Genomic DNA, 22,101 nt, shown 5'->3' with positions numbered 1-22,101 from the left:
ATGATATACTCAGATGATGTAGTATCGATGGCCAACAACAAGGAATACTTGCAGAGATTGATGCACGTTTGTGGTAAAGAGCGAGATCTCTGAAGAACCTACTCTGTTCACTTTGCATTGTTTTAATTTTTACTGATTGTCCAGATGCACGGGCTGCTTAGGTTTTCATGCTGTTTACCCTGTGTGTGTTATTGTTCCAGCATCAAGATAAGCAGGGACCACACTGCTCTTTGCCATTCTGAGGAATAAACACTTGGGCAAGCCGTGTATATGCTGCCAAGAGCTTCTTCAGGATGACAGCACACCTACAGATGCACCCAGGCGATTAACCATACCACTGTCCCTTCCGTAGCCAAGCACCTGTTGCCACACTTATGAGTGACAGACATTCGTCTGCTTCGGTGGCAGCTATCAAATTAAGTCACAGAATGAACTATGCAGTATTTGGTAATCGTCACAGATGTATTCCGGCTTGACAACTGACCATTCACATTACAGGAAATTAGTAACCATATACCATGCCTTCCTTCAATGTAAAACTGACTACTACTTGTGCATTACTGAAGAACTTGTTGCGGGGCTAGTTCGTACATAACTTCGAGGAGAAAATTCTCATGGTGCTTAGGCATCTAATTTTTTCCTCATGCTGATTTACTGCCTGAAGAGATTAACTGAATGATTAGTAAACCATAATTGCTTGCTTCTGCATTATTTCTCTACCAAGCTTAATATTCCATCAAATAGAATAACTTAGCATTTGTCTTCCAGTGCATCCACTACTTCCCTTCACATGCACTTTATGTTCATTTAACGATTGTTTTTCAAAATTTGTGTCGATCACATTTCCTCGTTTCCACGTGAAAAGAACTCGCTTCACGTACCTTGAAGAAGAAGGCCAGTGTTACAAAATTGTTGTGCACAAGATCGTATTTACTCAATGGCTCAATTAGCTCGTATTTATTCTCTTCGAAATGCAGCGCTTTATTACTGCTGGGGCTGAAGGAAGGTACTTCCAATAAGTGCAGCAAAAAAGGGAAAACATTGCCTCTACTTGATTTCCTGGCATGGACATCCAATGCGACCATCATCATCAGGCCATAGCTGTGCTAGTTAAAATACTTGCGTCAAGGTTAAGAAACAATTACTGAGCGTTCGTATTTGCTTTTTTGAACATTTGAATCTTGTATACTGCTGCATGCATGAGCACAGATGTTCTGTGTAGTTGCCGCCAATCAAGATTGCTTAATGTTGTGTCGACTAGAGCTTGTAAGTAATAATGTAAGTAGCTGTGGTGAATTATTTACTGAAAAATAATAACTCAATTACAAAACTTCCCACTGATTTAATTCATTACAAGTTAATTTTTACATTCAAGTGTGGTTGATGCCAAGTATAACAGTTTGTGTTGGTGTGCTGTGAGTGTTTGTGGTGGCTTTAATAGTGATCTGTATGCTGTTGCAGAGGTTTCCATTCCCTTCACGAAGCCCCCAAGGCTTGGATGCTTTGGACATTGCCAGAAATGAATAGTAGAGGCCTCTTCATTGAAATCATTTGCCTGTTTGCTCTGTTAGATCACTGTTTGACTGTTATGAATATTGCATTGTGACGATAAGGTGACCATGTTTATTGGCTCCTGCCTCTGATGGGTTATATTGAAACAAGTGGCACAGAAGATTTGTTTTACCATGTGTTAGTCTATGAATTTGTAAAGAAAAGAATCGGCATCATTACAGCATTTAGTGAAGCTTTTGTTTGGGCTAGTTGGTGCATTCTTGAACTCATATTGGCCGCGAGATCGAGCTATAGGTGGTAGCACCGTCGCTGCGTTAGTGTGGAGAGGCGGTCGGAGGTGCGTATACAAATGCACACAACGGCGCTTCGTTGTGAGCGGTTTGAGCCGACTGTCGGCGAATAAAATGCGTTGATTGCTGTTTACTGGTAATATATAGACTCCTCATTGTTGAATCGATGCACGAAGATCATCCAACGTTCCTATTACTAGTGAGAGAAGCGCAATCTGCCGATGAAATAGATGCTCGCCCTGGTTGACAGTCTGCGCTTACGCACTATGTGACGTTTGTAGTTGTTTTCTCTGTACGTGTTTACCTTGTGTTCTGTGTACTACGCACTGATGTAGCACGGCTGAACTAAAGTGTTTACTTGTCAACTTGTATACCAGCCCATAATCCTGTGCAATGACTTCAATAGCACTGTTCACGCGAATACGCATACGCAGGTAAGAGAGCTTTGATCGATTGATTACGTGCACGACAGTGATGCAACAAAGGTCCGGTTATTTTATGAAATAAGTGTCTTTTTTTTCTTCAAAATAATAATGTCCGCTGCCTTCCACCAATTTATAACTCCACACAAACGCTCAATATAATGTAAAAAAATGAGGTTTTGCGTGAAATTATACGACATATATGTAAGGCACGCTGTCGGGATTAATTTTGAACACCTGGGTACTTCAAAGCATACCTAAATCTAAGCGCACAGGTGGTTCTGCATAAATTTCGCCCCAAGTTAAAATTGCGCGCGGCAACTCCGTTTTATCACTGCCGTGTCATTCCATGGTTTATTTTCTTTTTTTAGGGACAGTTTGAGTACCAAAGTCTCAGACTTCACTCGATAACAATATTTCGCTGTAGCGGGACCACGACCGTAAATTAAAAGGACATATTAAGCGCAATAAAGCTCATCATGAACTACAGTACCGCAGTTATGCACCTAACAATGCGAAAGTGCATGAGCCTCGATTTCGTTTACCACCGAGTCGCTAAAACGCTGCATTCACACACTATTTAATGCTCCTCATGTTTGGGAATATACCAAGCTCACATTACGATGTGCTTGAACCAGAAAGTGCCGCCTACAGTGAAATGTTTGGCGAACGAACGGTACGACACCAATGCACAGCCCTCTCGAAAGTCGCACTCACTGATCTTATTACAATGCACATGCAGCCGAGCAAGCCCATTTGCTTCTGTACACCATGGTAGGTATACGTACGAGCAGTTAAATTGCGCTAACATAACAGAACAAGCCGCCCTTTGAGAACGTGCCGGATGTACGCGCACATGCAAGCACGACATGGCTAGCAGACGACGCAGGGAGCAATCCACACTAGGCGCGCTTCAGCCAGTAGCCGCCAGGTGGCGACTCCGCTCGATCTCGCGGCCAATAGCAGGGCTGTGCAACACAACATGGACGAAGAAAGGCAAGTACTCAGGACATGCTCAGTTATTGCACCCGTCCTGTGTAGCTTTCTTCCTCTGTCCGTGTTTTTTCGTGTAGCCCTGATATGTACAGTGCTCAAGTTTCATACATCAGCATTAGTGAACTGTGCTTTTGTTTACAAAGCATCGGTTGAGGCTGGCTAGTTGGTAATGCATACTCTTGTCTTCGCAAGTGTGTTAAACAGCGCACATGTTCACAAAGTGTAGCTGAGAGAATTATATTTTTATGTAAGTTACCTCAACACGGAGTGGCATTTTGCTTTTGCTCTGCAGTATGTTAATAATGATTTTGAAATAGTATTTTAATAGTGATTTTGAAATAAGTTTACAGCGGAAGTCATGAATTACTTATTATCCATTAAGCATTGTCACCCATTGTGTTTCTATTCCTGTATCATCCTTTCAAATCAACAGGATATCAAATTGTGATTACAGTGCAAGGGAAGACAAGGGCCAAAGAGACCAACGAAGACAAGCGCTGACTTCCAAGTTCTATTGTGAAGAACTAGCAATTTATGAAAATTGACACATATGATAAAAACCGCAAGCGATTTGCTTGTTCTTCACAACAAAACTTTAGTTCGAAGTCAGCGCTCATCTTCGTTGGTCGCTTTGTCCCTGGTCTTCCCTGGTGCTGTTATCACAATTTGAAATGGAATACCAGCTAGCCCGCTCTCAGACCTTGCTTCAGGTTATCAAAAGTGACATCGATCAACTCACTCGATTTATCTTCTTTCTACAGTGGCACTATCAAAGGAACCCAAATGCACTTGAATATTTCATTATTCTTTTCCAGCATCAGGCACGATACTATTTTCACATGGACCAATTTGTTTCTATATTTTTTATATTATGCCGGGTTTATTTTGTTTGTGTTCTTACTTTGATATATGTGTTGGTGCATTTGGTGTGCTTATGGCATGAATAGTTCATGCTTAAATACCTAGTAGTGTTTTGTTATGTTTATGTGGTGCATTGTTCACAGTAATACGTTTAAGTAACTTTGATCATTTGCTAGTATGGCCTCCAAGTATAGCCATCCTATTAAGTCAGAATAATGCGTTATATACAGCCTTAAGGGGAGTTACAGGGATTCGTTTCACGCTTCTTCCTCTCATTTCGTTCCAGCGAGCACACTGTACGCTACACGGGCGGGGGGAGGGGAAGAGGGTGACAAGGGGACAAGAAGGTACACTCAAACCTCGATATAACGAACACGGATATAACGAATTATCGGTTATAACGAAGTAAATGAAGAATAGTCTTGTCATGAATACAGTGTTACAAATAAATGGTTATAACGAATTTTCGTATATAACAAATTTATTTTCGTGACAGATGTGACTTTGTTATAACGAGGTTTGAGTGTACAACCGTACGACAGCGTGCGTCGTGACCTTGAGCACTTTTCCTTTTTGTCTTCAAACGCGCGGCTTACGTTCAGTGTGTTTGCAAGCACGGGCACGTGGCGGCATCCTGCGGTGGTAGCAGTAACTATGCAAGTCACTGTGCTTAAATCAGCCAATGACCGTGGATTTTGGGTTGATGGCAGCATTCGCAGAGAAAAGAGCGAGTGATTTCTAGCTTACCTTGAGAATTAATTGTGAATTCCGGGCCATGAGGTGTGCCATAAGGTTTGGCTCATGTATTCTCAGGAGCCTCGACTACCGATTGGCAGCGTTTCTGACAGTGCTCAAGAAGTGTTGCAGGATCCCTTTAAAGTTAAATATCTGCTCATTTGTGTGGTTCATGTAAGGGACTGAAACCTAATGTGTGAATAAGTTACATTCAGTGTTCTCTTGTAGCATTGCGCTTCCATTGAAGCAATATAACAACATTAACTGTCAAATGTGTAAGCTGTGCTAATAGTCATGGAGAAACTACTCTGTAATGCACAAAGATATGCCTGTATTTTTCACAACCAGCTCATATTTAATACTAAATTCTTTCTTTCACATTTTATTTCTTATGCTTTATTTGTTCAAATATTAAGTGATGGTTTTGCTGGGCCGCATCCTATAGATACTTCTGTGGGGAAAAAAAGGGAATACCAATAATCACTTTAACGGCTTAGCACTGAATGCACTAAGCCATTACACTAATGGATGCAACACCCACAATCACTTCTCTGTATTGGCAGCAGGTGTTCCCATATATTAAGCAGGTTTGTAATAAGCATAGTATTTATGTACGGAGAGTTGGGAATGTGTGAGAGACATTTACACTAGCTCGTTGCGCTATTGGTATTCCAGTAATAGGGCAATATTCTCCCATACTTACAACTTGATTGGCTTTTCTGCATTCCATTTCCATGATGTTTGCGATACATGAATTGCATTGCCTTCCTGTTCGCCCCCTGGCTTTGCAGGTTCCCCGTCTTTGGCATCCACTGAGCAGTACAGTGCCCTCGTGTCCCTGGAAGGCGAAATGTATTCCTGCCGGCAGTGCACCTATGTGCACAGGAGAAAGGGGAACATGGAAAGACACCTTCGCACGCATACGGGCGAGCGCCCATTCCCGTGCCACCTGTGTCCGGCTGCATTTAAACAAACCAATAATCTTGCTGATCACTTGCGCACCCACACCGGAGAGAGACCCTTTTCCTGTGTACACTGCAATGCATCCTTTTCAAAGAGTGGGGACCTAAAGGTGCACTTGCGCATCCACACAGGAGAGCGGCCTTTTGTCTGTGCCCAATGCAATGCATCTTTTCCGCGAAAACATAATCTCACTGAACACATGCGCATCCACACAGGAGAGCGTCCCTACACCTGTGACCTCTGCAATGCATCCTTTTCTATTAGTGTCACCCTCAAAAAACATATGCGTACCCACGCAGGAGAGTGTCCCTTTTCCTGTGGATACTGCAATGCGTCCTTTTCAGGGAAACGGAATCTTCTTCGCCATATTCGCACCCACAAAGGAGATCAATAGGTCCTTTACACCGAAACACAACCTCATTTGCCACAGTGTGGTCGTGCAAGTAAGAGGGGTGCGGAATTCTCGAGCTACTGTGTTTTTTGCAGTATATTGCTTAGAGAGAAGTGTGTTATTTTTTTAAAAACTTCTGAAGGGCCTTTGGGTCATTCTATAGCTTTCTTTTTATTTTATTTATCCATGCTTTTAGCATACATGCCCAAACAGGAGTTGCTCAATTGGGCACAAGTTCCGGATTTTCAAAAATCAATACAAATGGGGAAGAAAAATAAACAACGAAAGTAAGAAATAACTGCAAACAATATTCTAACATTGAAAACAAACATTACAGCACAACTCGGCAGAACACAGGTGAGCTAGTGGGTGCATTTGCACAGCTCAGTTCAACATTTGAAAGCGGCATTAAGTAAAAAAGTACATTAAATTCAACAATGCATCCTCGAAATCTTTAACACTATTACACAATACGTCATTCCGTAACTTGTTCCACGTGTCTTCAGCTGATACAATAAACGTATTTTAAGTGATTTTGTGTTGTACTACTTCATAAGTTTTATGTGCTTACTATGCTTTGTCCATGATTGTCACATGTCTGGGATGAAAACTTTTGTTATCTCTGTTCTGTAAGGGCCGTGGAATATCTGAAAAAAGAAATTCATGCTGTTGATGTTCATTCCTTCGTGCACTGTAACAATAGCAGCTTTTCTTCTTAGACTTGTTACTGACTGCTTTCTACAGTAGGAATTAAAAATAAATCTTAAAGCTCTAATTTAAACTCATTCACATTTAGTGAGGTTATTTTGCATGTATATGGCTTCCACCTCGGGCATGCGTATTCTAGCAACGGAAGTACTGTGGTTTTATACGCTAAAAGTTTTGCTTCAGGTGTTGCATCACCAAGCCTCCGACGAAGCATCCAAAGCTATTTTTTTGACGAGGCGAAAACAGCGCATACTTGACGAGGACGGACAGAGGGAACACAGGGAACAGGCATTGACTAGCAACTGGAGTTTTATTGCTCATTAGCCACGATAAATATGCAGCACCAAACTGCGACTGATATCTATGAACAGTTCAGGGGCTTTTCCAGATCGAAAAATACTGCTAATAAAATAATCGCGCACTTTTGGGATTAACCGCTGCAGTTACAAAAATTACGAAGGGTGAGCTTTCTATTGTGCCGTAAAAAAACTAGCTCGAGAAAAATTGGTTGCTGGCCCCTTTAATATCGGGAATCTATGCTACAGACATCTCAACATAAGGCAAAGTAGTGTTTTGCCGGATCAGGATTTTATTTTAGAGCCTATGCGCCACACACAGGCCAAACGAAAGTTTTACAAGATAGTATGTTTTGTGGAGAATATTGTGAAAATAATAGGGGATGGATGGATGGATGGATGGATGGATGGATGGATGGATGGATGGATGCTATGAGCGCCCCCTTTATAACGGGGCGGTGACAGTCTTGCAATGTCCGTTGTACGGAGAACATAAGACTTCAGAACGGCATTTGCGCCATCATGCTGAGGCTTCTTTTGACATTCTTGTAAATAGATGGAAACCCGCTAGCTGGTCGGCAAGTAGAGCAGCGACACCAATCAGTTACAAAAGTGCCAAACAAAAAGCACTGACAGCGCAGCGTATGGAGAGCTGTCGTGTTAAGCAGCCAAAGAAATCCCAATAAGTTGTTTCGGAATGAAGCTATAGTAGCTTGAGCAAGACAGACAGAAATCTTGGGATTCAAATAGATATTCCGTTAAAATTAAAGTTAGTCGCAGTTAGAAAATTTTCGAATGAACGTTTTCTACTAAGGATTTGCTGCCTCAATATATCCATCTATATAGCAAAGTTGCAAATGTATGGAAGTATCTTAAGATACAATTCAGAAGTATTGTATCTGATACAATAATTCCAAAAGTATCTTGCATTTGTATCTCAGATACTTCTTGCCCGAGTATGTTGTATCGTATCTCGATAAATTTTCAAAGTATCTTTGCCCAGCCCTGCAAAGCACAGAGAGAGAGAATGCCAAACTTGTATGAAATGGCATGTACTTGTGGACAGCTATATCACTTCCCAGTCATGACGAGTGTCTGTGTAAATAGACATGTTCGTTTGAATGTGTTAAACGCCATATTTACCTGTGGACTAGTGCATGCTTGTGATGAGTGTTTAGGCGTCAATTTATATTTCCCAATTTCTTCCCGCAAAATCGCATTTATGTCAGAATGCTTTTAAATATTATCGACTAGAATGTAACATACCCATGAACCTCAACGCTTAAAAAGGAGTAAGTGCTGTGGTTTATATCGCTTGAATAGAGCATGAGTGGGCTTTTCAACAAGGGACACTCGGTTTCAACTTGCTTTAGTGCACGAAAAGCTGAGGTGCTTAGCGCTCCGCACAGCTAATGTGCGGAGCGTCGAAGATTCCCGTGCAAAGACTAGTGCAAATAGCTTGGTGGGGCATTTAGATATTTCACAACTTTTACGGTGGCTTCGTTAAGACTTAGGTCAATCCAGCTGAGTTGTTTTGTGTTGTAACTGAAAGGGCAAAAACATGTGAAGCAAAACAGCTCCTTGGTCAATAAGTGCCATGTACACACCAAACAGTGCGCTAACATGACCTACCACTTTTACTGAAGCTTCGGAAAGATGTGGCTCATGCTTAGCTTTGCTCCATGTTATATTTCTTGTATGTAAAAGAACAAGAAGTTTCAAAACGGAAAGACTGCACAAAAAAATACAGCACACAAGCGAAGGAGATGACACTTGCGCAAAGCTGCAACTGTTCATTCACGTCTCCGGCAAGTGAATATATCGCACACAGAGAGGGCAACAGCCCGAACAGGAAGTTGCGGAGCAAGACTCGCAGCACTTTCCCCTTTTTAAGCATAGAGGTTCATGGGTATGTCGTTGCGTAGAAGTTGGACGCCATGCTAGATCATCACAATTGCGTCATGGTCTAGCAGACGACTCTTGTACGCATGGTGCAAAAACCAATTGCAGAGTCGTGGTGGTGGTAGCAGATCGCCTTCTTAATGGAGGTGTGGTGAGAAGATCGAGCCTGTCATCATAATAGATGTTGACAGCCTCTGTGGGTGGAGACTAAGCAGGATGAATATGATCTGTAAAGGGAAAATGGACAAAGCTGGCCTAAACAACAACCGTTCCATCATAACAGTGGCTTCAGTGATCTGCACTGATGTCACTGGTGAACTAAGGTGATGCAGATTTTAAAAGAAAGACTGCACACATGGGTAGAAGATGAGGGAGTGCTGGGGAAACAAGATGGCTTCTCGAAACAAAGGAGGTTAGAGGACAATCTATGCTTATTGGTATAGTGCATTGAAGTGGAGGGAATGGCACACACTTTGGCTGTAATTTCTGCTTGTGAAAAGAGCGTACGACAGTGAAGTTCAATAGGAATTGTGTGGAATACTGGGCACACTAGATGTGGAAGATGGAGTAACTAATAGTTTAAAACATATCTATATAAGGTAACAAGGTAGTTATAAAATGGAAAAAAACAGGTCTGAGCCTTTAGACGTACAATGGGGGCTAGAGAGGGGTGTCCTCTGTCACCTTTGTTATTTACACTGTACATACAGCGTTTAGAGGCCATATTGGAGAGGAGCAGACTTGGCTTGAACCTTTATTTTGTCAAGTAAGGAAATTGCATTAAACACTGACTACCAGCAATGATGTACTTGGATGATGTAGTATCAATGGCCAACGACAAGGAATATTTGCAGAGATTGATGGACGTTTGTGGTAAAGAGCAAGATCTTTGAAGAACCTACTCTGTTCATTTTGCATTGCTTTTTTACTGATTGTCAAGATGCATGGGCTGTTTAGGTTTTCATGCTGTTTACTCTGTATGTGTTATTGTTCCAGCATCAAGATAAGCAGGGACCACACTGCTCTTTGCCATTCTGAAAAAGAAACACTTGGGCAAGCCATGTATTTTTGCTGCCAAGAACTTCTTCAGCACGATAGCACACCTACAGATGCACCCAGGCGATCAGCCATACCACAGTCCCTTCCGTAGCCAAGCAACTGTTGCCACACTTATGAGTGACAGACATTCGTCTGCTTCAGTGGCAGCTATCAAATTAAGTCACAGAATGAACTATGCAATATTTGGTAATCATCACAGATGTATTCCGGTTTGACAACTGACCATTCACATTACAGGAAATTAGTAACCATATACCATGGCTTCCTTCAATGTGAAACTGACTACCATTTGTGCATTACTGAAGAACTTGTTGCGGGGCTAGTTGGTACATAATTTCGAGGAAAAAAGTCTGGTGGCGCTTAGGGCATCTAATTTTTTCCTTATACTGAATTACTGCCTGAAGGGAATAACTGAATGATTAATGAACCATAATTGCTTGATTCTGCATTATTTCTCATCCTAGCTTAATATTCCATCAAATAGAATAACCTAGCATTTGTCTTCCAGTCCATCTTCTACAAGATCGTATTTACTCAATGGCTCAATTAGCTCGTGTGTGTTCTCTTCATATTGCAGCACTTTATTATTGCTGGGGCTGAAGGAAGGTACTTCCAACAAGTGCAGAAAAAAATGGAAAAAATTGTCTCTGCTTGATTTCCTGGCATGGACATCCAATGCGACCATCATCATCAGGCCATAACTGTACTAGTTACAATACTTGCGCCAAGGTTCAGAAACAAATACTGAGTGCTCGTATTTGCTTTTCTGAACATTTGAATCTTGTATACTGCTGCATGCATGAGCACAGATGTTCTGTGTAGTTGCCGCCAATCAAGATAGCTTAATGTGTTTGCTTCCACTAGAGCTTGTAATAACGTAAGTAGTTGTGGTGAATTATTTACTGAAATATAATCACTGAATTACAAAACTTCCCACTGATGTAATCATTACAAGTTAATTTTTACATGCAAGTCTGGTTGATGCCAAGTATAAGAGTTTGTGTTGGTCTACTGTGAGTGTTTGTGGTGGCTTTAATAGCCATCTCTGTGCTGTTGCAGAGGTTCCCGCTCCTTTTATAAAGTCCCCAAGAACTTGGTTGCTTTGGATATTGCCAGAAATCAATCACAGAGCCCTCTTCAGTGAAATCATTTGTCTGTTTGCTCTGTTAGATCGCAATTTGACTGTTATGAATTTCGCATTGTGACGATAATGTGACCATGTTTATTGGCTCCTCCCTCTGATGGGCTATATTGAAAAAAGTGGCATCGAAGATTGGTTTTTGCATGTGTTAGTCTATGACTTTATAAACAAAAGAACCGGCATCATTACAGCATTTAGGAAAGCTCTTGTTTGGGCTAGTTGGTGCATTCTTGAACACATAGAGCAGGGCTGTGCAACACAACACGCACGAAGAAAAGCAAGTACTCAGGACGGGCTCAGTTATTGCACCCGTCCTGTGTAGCTGCCTTTCCCCGTCCGTGTTTTTTCGTGCAGCCCTGCTATATACAGTGTTCAAGTTTATTCTCCCATATTCTCCCATACTTACAACTTGATTGGCTTTTCTGCATTCCATTGCCATGATGTGTATGATACATGAATTGCAGTGCCTTCCTGTTCTGCCCTTGGCTTTGCAGGTTCCTTGTCCTTGGCTTCCCAGGAGCATTACAGTTCACTCGTGTCCGTGAAAGGCGAAGTGCATTCCTGCCGGCAGTGCACCTATGTGAACAACAAAAAGGGGAATATGAAAAGACACCTTCGCAAGCATACGGGCGAGCGCCCATTCCCGTGCCACCTGTGTCCGGCTGCATTTAGTCAAAACACTAATCTCGTTGCTCACTTGCGCACCCACACTGGAGAGAGACCCTTTTCCTGTGTACACTGCAATGCGTCCTTTTCAACGAACGCGCACCTAACGGAGCACTTGCGCACCCACACAGGAGAGCGTCCTTTTGCCTGTGCCCAGTGCAATGCATCTTTTCCGCGTAAACAGATTCTCACTGACCACATGCGCACCCACACAGGAGAGCGTCCCTACACCTGTGACCTCTGCAGTGCATCCTTTTCTCTTAATACCACCCTCAAAAAACATATGCGTGCCCACACAGGAGAGTGTCCCTTTTCCTGTGGATACTGCAATGCGTCCTTTTCAGTGAAACGGTGTCTTCTTCGCCACATTCGCACCCACACAGAAGATCAATAGGTCCTTAAACACTGAACCACAACCTCATTTGCCACAGTGTGGTCGTGCAAGTAAGAGGGGTGCGGACTTTCTTTCGTGGGGCTCATTGATTGTTTTGTTGCAAATGGCAACTTCTAAAGTGGATCGAAAGGTTTCTGTATTCTGCAGCTACTGTGTTTTTTTGCAGTATATTGCTTAGAGAGAAGTGTGTCATTTTTTCAACTCTTTCATGCACAGAACTTCATTTTTGTCAGGAAACAGAATTTCATGCAAGAAACAATGAATTCTTTTTGAGAAAATTTTCTCACAGGCAAAAAAAAAAACTGGCACCTTTAGGTAAAAAGGTATGAGGTGGTCACCTCAGGTAACCACCATGCAGTAAAGGTCTACCAGTCAGTTTCGGCGGAAGGCTGCAAAACAGTGCTTTTTTTCCCTGCAGGAGCACGGGGACATTGTGTATAACACACATCCATCTCAATCTTGAAGGCTCAATAATGTATTTCGCAAAACTTCTCTAAGCACCAATAAAAAAATACTATATTACCAGCCTTCTAGGACCCTTCATGCACGGTGGTCCCTCTAGGTGACCACCAACTTCAGTGACACAGTGCTTTCTGCTGACTGAGTACAGCTCTTAAATTCTGGATTCCTTGGTATTAGCTATTTATACAGCGTGTTGTCCAAAGCTATCAACATAATAAGAACCGGATGTACTATCATTTCTGTAAAAATATCTCGGGTCTATCGTGTAGCGCGCCATGAAGACGACGGCAGCCGGATGAAGACAGACGTAACCCGTAACATTGAAGCCCAAACGAAGTGGCATCATCTCTGTCACTATGTTGAACGCTTTAAAAACGTGCCGTATAAAATCTGACGCGAGGTGCTGGTGTGCTTCAAGAGAAAAAGAATGAAGAAAAGGTGGTTACCTGGGGTGACCACCGTGCCGGAAAGAGTTAAAAAACTTCTGAAGGGTCTTTGGGTGATTCTGTGCCTTTTTTTATTTTATTTATCCATGCTGTTAGCATACATGCCATAACAGGAGTTGCTCAATTGGGCACAAGTTCAGGATTTTCAAAAATCAATACAAACAGGGGAAAAAGTCTCACAAAATTTAACAAAGAAAGTAAAAAATAAATGCAAAGAAAATTTAACATTCAAAACACATTACAGCACAACTCAGCAGAACACAGGCGAGCAAGTAGGTGCATTTCCACAGCTCAGTTCAACATTTGAAAGCAGCATTAAGTAAAAAAGTACATTTAATTCAACAACGCATCCTCGAAGTCTTTAACACTATTACACAATACGTCATCCCGTAACTTGCTCCACGTGTCAACAGCTGATACAATAAACGAATTTTAAGTGATTTTGTGTTGTACTACTCCAAAGTTTTATGTGCTTACTGTGCATTGTCCATGAATGTCACGTGTCTGGGATGAAAGCTTTTACTATTTCTGTTTTGTAAGTGCCGTGGAATATCTGCAAAAAGAATTTCATGCTGTTGATGTTCATTCTTTCGTGCACTGTAAGAATAGCAGCTTTTGTTCTTAGACTTGTTACTGACTGCGTTCTACAGTAGCAATTAAAAATAAATCTTAAAGCTCTAATTTGAACTCATTCACATTTAGTGATGTTATTTTGCGTGTATGGCTTCCACATCGGGCATACGTATTCTAGCAACAGAAGTACTGTGGTTTTATACGCTAAAAGTTTTGCTTCAGGTGTTGCATCACCAAGCCTCCGACGAAGCATCCAAAGCTATTTTTTTGACGAGGCGAAAACAGCGCATACTTGACGAGGACGGACAGAGAGAACACAGGGAACAGGCATTGACTAGCAACTGGAGTTTTATTGCTCATTAGCCACGATAAATATGCAGCACCAAACTGCGACTGATATCTATGAACAGTTCAGGGGCTTTTCAGATTGAAATATACTGCTAATAAAATAATCGCGCACTTTTGGGATTAACCGCTGCAGTTACAAACACTACGAAGAGTGAGCTTTCTATTGTGCCGTAAGAAACTGGGTCAAGAAAAATCGCTTGTCGGTCCCTTTAATATCGGGAAACTCTATGCTACAGACATCTCAACATAAGGCAAAGTAGTGTTTTGCCGGATCAGGATTTTATTTTAGAGCCTATGCGCCACACACAGGCCAAACAAAAGTTTTACAAGATAGTATGTTTTGTGGAGAATATTGTGAAAATAATAGGGGATGGATGGATGGATGGATGGATGGATGGATGGATGGATGCTATGAGCGCCCCCTTTATAACGGGGCGGTGACAGTCTTGCAATGTCCGTTGTACGGAGAACGTAAGACTTCAGAGCGGCATTTGCGCCATCATGCTGAGGCTTCTTTTGACATTCTTGTAAATAGATGGAAACCCGCTAGCTGGTCGGCAAGTAGAGCAGCGACACCAATCAGTTACAAAAGTGCCAAGCAAAAAGCACTGACAGCGCGCCGTATGGAGACCTGTCGTGTTAAGCAGCCAAACAAATCCCAGTAAGTTGTTTCGGAATGAAGCTAATATAGCTTGACCAAGACAGACAGAAATCTTGGGATTCAAACAGATGTTTCGTTAAAATTAAAGTTAGTCGCAGTTCGGAAATTTTCGAATGAACATTTTTCTGCTAAGGATTCGCTGCCTCATTATATCCACCTGTATAGCAAATTTGCAAATGTATCGAAGTATCTTAAGATACAGTGCAGAAGTATTGTATCTGATACAATAATTCCGAAAGTATCTTGCATTTGTATCTCAGATACTTCTTGCCTGAGTGTCTTGTATCGTATCTCGATAAATTTTCAAAGTATCTTTGCCCAGCCCTGCAAAGCATAGAGAGAGAAAATGCCAAACTTGTATGAAATGGCATGCACTTGTGGACAGCTATATCACTTCCCAGTCATGACGAGTGTCTGTGTAAATAGACATGTTCGTTTTCATATGTTAAACGCCATATTTACCTTTGGACTAGTGCATGCCTGGGGTGATTGTTTAGGCGTCAATTTATATTTCCCAATTTTTCCCCGCAAAATCGCATTTATGTCTGAATGCTTTTAATTAGTATCGACTAGCATGTAACATACCCATGAACCTCAATGCTTAAAAAGGAGTAAGTTCTGTGGTTTATATCGCTTGAATAGAGCAATAACATGAGTGGGCTTTTCAACAAGGGTTAAAGCCCGACAGACGACACTCGGTTTGATCTTGCTTTAGTGCACGAAAAGCTGAGGTGCTCATCGCTGCTCGCAGTTAATGTGCAGAGCGTCGAAGATTCCCATGCAAAGACCAGTGCAAATAGCTAGGTGGGGCATTTAGGTGATTCACAACTTTTACGGTGGCTTCGTTTAGACTAAGGTCAATCTAGTTGAGTTGTTTTGTGTTGTAACTGAAAGGACAAAAACGTGAAGGAAAACAGCTCCTTGGTCGATAAGTGCCATGTACACACCAAACACTGCACTGACATGACCTAGCACATTTACTGAAGCTTTGGAAAAATGTAGCTCATGCTTAGCTTTGCTTCATGTTATATTTCTTGTATGTAAAAGAACAAGAAGTTGGAAAACGGAAAGATTGCACAAAAAAATAAACCAGACAAGCGAAAGAGATGACACTTGCATAAAGCTGCAACTGTTCATTCACGTCTTCGGCAAGTGAATATATTGGACACAGAGAGGGCGAAAGCCAGAACAGGAAATTGCGAAGCAAGACTCGCAGCACTTTCTCCTTTTTAAGCATAGAGGTTCATGGGTATGTCGTTACGTAAAAGTTGGACGCCATGCTAGATCATCACAACTGCGTCATGGTCTAGCAGACGACTCTTGTACGCATGGTGCAAAAACCAACTGCAGAGTCGTGGTGGTGGTAGCAGATCGCCTTCTTAATGGAGGTGTGGTGAGAAGTTCGAGGCCGTCATCATAATAGATGGTGAGAGCCTCTGTGGGTGGAGACTAAGCAGGATGAGTATGATCTGTAAAGAAAAAGTGCACAAAGCTGGCCTAAACAACAACCATCCCATCATAACAGTGACATCAGTGGTTTGCACTGATGTCACTGGTGAACTAAGGTGATGCAGATTGTAAAAAAAAGACTGCACACATGGGTAGAAGATGAGGGAGTGCTGGGGAAACACTTCTGGAAACAAAGGAGGTTAGAGCACAACCTATGCTTATTGGCACAGTGCATTGAAGTAGTGGCAATGGCACACACTTTGGCTGTAATTTCTTCTTGTCAAAAGAGCCTACGACAGTGCGGTTCAAAAGGAATTGCGGGGAATACTGTACACACTAGATGTGGAAGATGGAGTAACTGATAGTTTAAAAGATATGCATAAAAGGTAACAAGGGAGTTATAAAATGGGAAAAAACAGGTCTGAGCCTTTAGACATATAGTGGGGGCTAGACAGGGATGTCCTCTGTCACCTTTGTTATTTACGGTGTACATACAGGGTTTAGAGGCCATATTGGAGAGGAGTGGACTTGGCTTCAACCTTTATTTTGTCAAGTAAGGAAATTGCGTTAAACACTGACTACCAGCACTGATGTTCCCGGATGATGTCGTATCAATGGCCAACAACAAGGAATATTTGCAGAGATTGATGGACGTTTGTGGTAAAGAGCAAGATCTTTGAACAACCTACTCTGTTCATTTTGCATTCCTTTTTTAGTGATTGTCAAGATGCACGGGCTGTTTAGGTTTTCATGCTCTTTACTCTGTATGTGTTATTGTTCCAGCATCAAGATAAGCAGGGACCACACCACTCTTTGCCATTCTGAGGAAGATACACTTGAGCAAGCCATGTATCTTTGCTGCCAAGAGCTTCTTCAGCATGACAGCACACCTACAGATGCACCCAAGTGATTAACCATACCACTGTCCCTTCCGTAGCCAAGCAACTGTTGCCACACTTATGAGTGACAGACATTCGTCTGCTTCAGTGGCAGCTATCAAATTAAGTCACAGAATAAACTATGCAGTATTTGGTAATCGTCACAGATTTATTCCGGCTTCACAACTGACCATTCACATTGCAGGAAATTAGTAACCATATACAATGGCTTCCTTCAATCTAAAACTTACTACCATTTGTGCATTACTGAAGAACTTGTTGTGGGGCTAGTTGGTAGATAAATTCGAGAAAAAATTCTGGTGGTGCTTAGGTGTGTAACTTCTTCCTCATACTGAATTACTGCCTGAAGAGATTAACTGAATGATTAATAAACCATAATTGCATGATTCTGCATTATTTCTCATCCAAGCTTAATATTCCATAAAATAGAATAACCTAGCATTTGTCTTCCAGTGCATCCACTAGAAGATCGTATTTACTCACTGGTTCAATTAGCTCGTGTGTATTCTCTTCAAAATGCAGTGCTTGATTATTGCTGGGGCTGAAGCTAGGTACTTCTAATAAGTGCAGCAAAAAATTGAAAAAAATGTCTCTACTTGATTTCCTGGCATGGACATCCAATGCGACCATCATCATCAGGCCATAGCTGTGCTAGTTAAAATACTTGCGTCAAGGTTAAGAAACAACTACTGAGTGTTCGTATTTGCTTTTCTGAACATTTGAATCTTGTATACTGCTGCATGCATGAGCAGACATGTTCTGTGTAGTTGCTGCCAATCAAGATTGCTTAATGTTGTTGCGTCCACTAGAGCTTGTAATAATGTAAGTAGTTGTGGTGAATTATTTACTGAAAAATAATCACTGAATTACAAAACTACCCACTGATGTAATTCATCACAAGTAAATTTTTACATGCAAGTCTGGTTGATGCCAAGTATAAAGGTTTGTGTTGGTCTACTGTGAGTGTTCATGGCGGCTTTAATAGTGATCTCTGTGCTGTTGCAGAGGTTTCCGTTCCAAGCCCCCAAGGACTTGGTTGCTTTGGATATTGCCAGAAATCAATCACAGAGGCCTCTTCAGTGAAATCATTTGTCTGTTTGCTCTGTATGATCGCAATTTGACTGTTATGAATTTTAGATTCTGACGATAATGTGACCATGTTTATTGGCTCCTGCCTCTGATGGGTTATATTGAAACGAGTGGCATCGAAGATTTGTTTTTTCACGTGTTTGTCTATGAACTTGTAAAGATAAGAATCGGCATCATTACAGCATTTAGTGAAGCTCTTTTTTGGGCTAGTTGGTGCATTCTTGAACACACAAACCAGGGCTGTGCAACACAACACGCACGAAGAAAGGCAAGTACTCAGGACGGGCTCAATTAGTGCACCCGTCCTGTGTAGCTGCCTTCCTCCGTCCAAGTTTTTTCGTGCAGCCCTGCTATATACAGTGTTCAAGTTTCATATATCAGCATTAGTGAACTGTGACTTTGTTTACAAAGCATTATGAAAAAGTTATGCAAAATTACAAAGCTTAAGCAAAAATCTTGATGAACTTATGTGTAATTCAATAATTTTGTGATGACAGTGAGGGCCTATCAAGTGTTGTAACTCAAAAACTACGACATACAGCTAAAAACTGTTTTGTGTTATGATATCCACATGACAAATCACATCTGCATGCCGAATTTCATCACTTTGGTACCATAAATAACAAAAATAGTTTTCATTGTCATGTTTACCCTTAAAGGGGCCCTGCAACACTTTTTCGAGTAATCATTTAATGGCTTCATCAAAGGAATTCATTGCCTCTCGAATCAACTGCCACAAGAATTTTTAGAATCCGTCTAGTACGAGCGAAGTTACAGGGATTGTTCACACGCTTTTTCCTCTCCTTTCATTCCTTCGAGCACACTGAAAGCTACATGTGCGGGGGAAGGGAAAGAGGGTGACAAGGGGGCAAGAAGGTACAATCGTTCGACAGCATGCATCATGACCTTGAGCACTTTTTCTTTTTTTCTTCAAACGTGTGGCTTACGTTCAGTGTGTTTGCAAGCACGGGCACGTGGCGGCATCCTGCGGTGGTAGCAGTAACTATGCAAGTCACTGTGCTTAAATCAGCCAATGGCCATGGATTTTGGGTTGATGGCAGCATTCGCAGAGAAAAGACCGAGTGATTTCTAGCTTACCTTGAGAATTAATTGTGAATTCTGGGCCAAGAGCTGTGCCATAAAGTTTGGCTCATGTATTCTCAGGAGCCTCGAATACCGATTAGCAGCGTTTCTGACAATACTCAAAAAGTGTTGCAGGATCCCTTTAAAGTTAAATATCTGCTCTTTTGTGTGGTCATGTAAGGTACTGAAACCTAATGAGTGAATAAGTTACATTCAGTGTTCTCTTGTAGCATTGCGCTTCCATTGAAGCAATATAAAAACATTAACTGTCAAATGTGTAATAGTTATGGAGAAACTGTTATCTGTTATGCACAAAGATATGCCTGTATTTTTTACAAACAGTGACTCTGATGCTTATTAAAACCCCCGTTAATGTTTTTTCCTTTTTTTTAATATTTCCCAGATTATTTGATACTAGATTCTTTCTTTCGCATTTTATTTCTTGTTCAAATATTAAGTGATGTTTTCGCTGGGCCGCATCCTATAGATACTTCTATGGGAAAAAAGGGAATACCGATAATCACTTATATGGCTTAGCACTTAATGCACTAAGCCATTACACTAATGGATGCGACACACACAATCACTTCTGTGTATTAGCAGCAGGTGTTCCCATGTATTAAGCATTAAGCAGGTTTGTATGAAGAGTAGTACACTCAAACCTCGATATAACGAACACGGATATAACGAATCATTGGTTATAACGAAGTAAATAAGGAATAGTCTTGTCATAGCTGCAGTGTTACAAATAAACGTTTATAACGAATTTTCGGATATAACGAAGTTATTTTCGTGGCAGATGTCACTTTGTTATAATGAGGTTTGAGTGTATTTATGTACGGAGAGTTGGGAATGTGTTTATGCTAGTTGGGAATGTATTTATACTAGACATTTATACTAGCTCCTTGCGCCATTGCTATTCCAGTAACTGGGCAATATTCTCCCATACTTACAACTTGATTGGCTTTTCTGCATTCCATTTCCATGATGTGTGTGATACATGAATTGCATTGCCTTCCTGTTCTCCCCTTGGCATTGCAGGTTCCCCGTCTTTGACATCCAGTGAGCAGTACAGTGCACTCGTGTCCGTGGAAGGCGAAATGTATTCCTGCCGGCAGTGCAATTATGTGAACAACAAAAAGGGGAACATGGAAAGACACCTTCGCAGGCATACGGGCGAGCGTCCATTCCCGTGTCACCTCTGTCCAGCTGCATTTAGTCAAAACACTAATCTTGTTGCTCACTTGCGCACCCACACTGGAGAGAGACCCTTTTCCTGTGTACACTGCAATGCATCCTTTTCAAAGAACGGGCACCTAACGGAGCACTTGCGCACCCACACAGGAGAGCGGCCTTTTGCCTGTGCCCAGTGCAATGCATCTTTTCCGCGTAAACATAATCTCACTGAACACATGCGCACCCACACGGGAGAGCGTCCCTTCACCTGTGACCTCTGCAATGCATCCTTTTCTCATAACGTCACCCTCAAAAAACATATGCGTACCCACACAGGAGAGCGTCCCTTTTCCTGTGGATACTGCAATTCGTCCTTTTCAGTGAAAGGGAATCTTCTTCGCCACATTCGCACCCACACAGGAGATCAATAGGTCCTTTACACTGGAACACAACCTCATTTGCCACAGTGTGGTTGTGCAAGTAAGAGGGGTGCAGATTTTTTTTCCTAGGGCTCATTGATTGTTTTACTGCAGATGGCAACTTCTAAAGTAGCTCGAAAGGTTTTTGGATTCTGCAGCTACTGTGTTTTTCACAGTATATTGCTTAGAGAGAAGTGCGTCATTTTTTTAAAGAACTTCTGAAGGGCGTTTGGGTGACGGCTTTTTTAAAATTTTATTTATCCATGCTGTTAGCGCACATGCCATAACAGGAGTTGCTCAATGGGGGACAACTTCAGCATTTTTCAAAAATCGATACAAACGAGGAAGAAAATCTCACAAAATTTAACAAAGTAAAAAATAAATGCAAAGAAAATTCTAACATTCAAAACACACATTACAGGACAACTCAGCAGAACACACGTGAGCAAGTGGGTGCATTTGCACAGCTCAGTTCAACATTTGAAAGCGGCATTAAGTAAAAAAAGTACATTTAATTAAACAATGCATCCTCGAAACCTTTAACACTATTACGCAACACGTCATACCGTAACTTGTTCCACGTGTCAAGAGCTGATACAATAAATAAATTTTAAGTGACTTTGTGTTGTACTACTTCGAAAGTTTTATGTGCTTACTGTGCTTAGTCCATGAATGTCACGTGTCTGGGATGAAAACTTTTCGCCATATGTCTAGACTATGTCTAGACTGAACGTCGCCGGTTCTGCGATGGCCGTGGGCTGGTTACAGGCGTGTTTTGGTCAGTTATGGTCGCGTATTCACACTGTGAGTTTTACGGTGTTCAGTGGATACGTTGGGCAATGTAAGAATGACCATCAAAATCTTTTGCTTGTTCAAGAAGAACGCAACACGCGTTCAGAGTTTGGTGTACCTGGTAAAATGGTATGAAACACTGCGCGTTACGTAGCAGTGACAATTTGCGCTTTTTCTTTCTTCAGTGGTCTACCTCGACGAATACTTAGTTTTCTTCAGAAAGACGTCCTTCTGCTGCATGTGCCACTTTTTGATTTGGATGCAGTCGAGAGTACAGTAAATTAAAACGATACTGATATTGCCATTGTTCTACCCTAAGCATAATCAAAATACAGATGACGAAAAAGGAGACGATGACCACTCGGGCA

General features: G+C 41.6%; 1 protein-coding gene across 1 annotated transcript; it reads left to right on the top strand.

The window, feature by feature from the left end:
* The first annotated feature begins 5,522 nt into the window (after window positions 1-5,522).
* LOC119406818 (zinc finger protein 271-like) lies at window positions 5,523-21,172 on the top strand. Its single transcript, XM_049420222.1, has 3 exons — window positions 5,523-5,689; window positions 11,853-12,313; window positions 20,355-21,172. The coding sequence occupies exons 1-3, from the start codon at window positions 5,667-5,669 to the stop codon at window positions 20,951-20,953; spliced, it is 1,083 nt and encodes a 360-aa protein (XP_049276179.1). The 5' UTR covers window positions 5,523-5,666; the 3' UTR covers window positions 20,954-21,172.
* The last annotated feature ends 929 nt before the right edge of the window (window positions 21,173-22,101 follow it).

The sequence above is a fragment of the Rhipicephalus sanguineus genome, chromosome 10, assembly GCF_013339695.2.
Source record: "Rhipicephalus sanguineus isolate Rsan-2018 chromosome 10, BIME_Rsan_1.4, whole genome shotgun sequence".
NCBI classification, from domain to species: domain Eukaryota; kingdom Metazoa; phylum Arthropoda; class Arachnida; order Ixodida; family Ixodidae; genus Rhipicephalus; species Rhipicephalus sanguineus.
The sequence above is the reverse complement of the archived record's forward strand: the minus strand, read 5'-3'. Positions and strand labels throughout refer to the sequence as shown.